Source organism: Cyprinodon variegatus, unplaced genomic scaffold, assembly GCF_000732505.1.
Source record: "Cyprinodon variegatus isolate N-32 unplaced genomic scaffold, C_variegatus-1.0 Scaffold4173, whole genome shotgun sequence".
Classification (NCBI taxonomy): Eukaryota; Metazoa; Chordata; class Actinopteri; order Cyprinodontiformes; family Cyprinodontidae; genus Cyprinodon; species Cyprinodon variegatus.
The window spans coordinates 3,503-4,771 of NW_015154626.1; the positions used below are offsets into that span (position 1 = coordinate 3,503).

General features: G+C 38.7%; 1 protein-coding gene across 1 annotated transcript; it reads left to right on the forward strand.

Annotated features, from left to right (window-relative positions):
• The first annotated feature begins 6 nt into the window (after positions 1–6).
• On the forward strand, positions 7–1,263 carry LOC107081325 (gastrula zinc finger protein xLCGF3.1-like). Its single transcript, XM_015369523.1, has one exon. It carries the CDS (start codon positions 76–78, stop codon positions 865–867), a length of 792 nt encoding a protein of 263 aa, XP_015225009.1. The 5' UTR covers positions 7–75; the 3' UTR covers positions 868–1,263.
• The last annotated feature ends 6 nt before the right edge of the window (positions 1,264–1,269 follow it).

Consider the following 1,269-nt stretch of genomic DNA (forward strand, 5'->3'; position numbering starts at 1 on the left):
CACAGCACAGAGAAACCATTTGGCTGTAGAGTTTGTAATAAGAGGGTTTTACGACAAGGAAATCTAAAGTCTCACATGTATACTCACACAGGAATGAAACCATTTATTTGTGGTTTTTGTAGTAAAAGTTTTACCCATTCAGGTAGTCTTAAGAGTCACATGTATATTCACACAGGAGAAAAACCTTTTATTTGTCGGGTTTGTGGTAAAACATTTCCACGACAAAAGAATCTAAAAAGACACATGTATGTTCATACAGGAGAGAAACCGTTTGTTTGTGGAGTGTGCAGTAAAAGATTTCCACGACCAGAGAATCTAAAGAGGCACATGCGTGTTCATACAGGAGAAAAACCGTTTATTTGTGTTGTTTGTAGTCAAGGATTTTCACAACAACATATTCTAAAAAGTCACATGCATAGTCACACAGGAGAGAAACCATTTATCTGTGGTGTTTGTTGTCAAGGATTTTTACAAAAAAGAAACCTGCAGAGTCACATGCGTGTTCATACGGGAGAGAAACCATTTACTTGTGATGTTTGTCATCAAGGATTTTCTCGACAAGATGCTCTAAAAAGTCACTTGCGTGTTCACACAGGAGAGAAACCATTCGTTTGTGATATTTGTAGTCAAGCATTTTCACGACAAGATGGTCTGAAAAGTCACATGCATGGTCACACAGGAGAGAAACCGTTTACTTGTGGAGTTTGTAGTAAAGGGTTTTCCCAAAAGGGAAATCTAAATAGTCACATGCGTGTTCACACCAGAGAAAAACCTTTTGCTTGTGTTGTTTGTTGTAAAGCATTTTCACATTCAGTTAGTTTAAAGAGACACATGGGTTTGCACACAAGAGAAACTATATGTTTGTAGCAGTAGAGGGGAAGCCTTTTCAAGCTGCGACAATTTATAAAAAGGGTGGATGGTCACAGTGTGTGTTTGAAGCACCAGGGTCTGTTCAGATTCAAAGAGTCCTTCATATGCAGCCAATAAATTTAGCCTTTTTGCCCAGTTGGAAGGCCAGGCACGCTGTATACTTCGTAGTTCAGGGTATCCGGTTACTCATTGCGAGTCCAAGCGAGCCAGCTGTTCCATGCTCAGAGAAAAAAAGGGAATTGCCGAAAAACGGTGGTGAATATTGTAAGTAAGGCTGCAAATAACGATTATTTTTGCAAATGGGTAAATCTGTAAATAATTTTTTCGATTAATTTTTGGATAGCAGAAGGTTCCTATTAGAAGGCTTTTTGAGAAATTAAACCCGGTGAAACGTTTCTG

Coding starts and splice junctions, on each gene's coding strand:
- LOC107081325 (XM_015369523.1), top strand. CDS start 76: ATGTATACTCACACAGGAATGAAACCATTTATTTGTGGTTTTTGTAGT.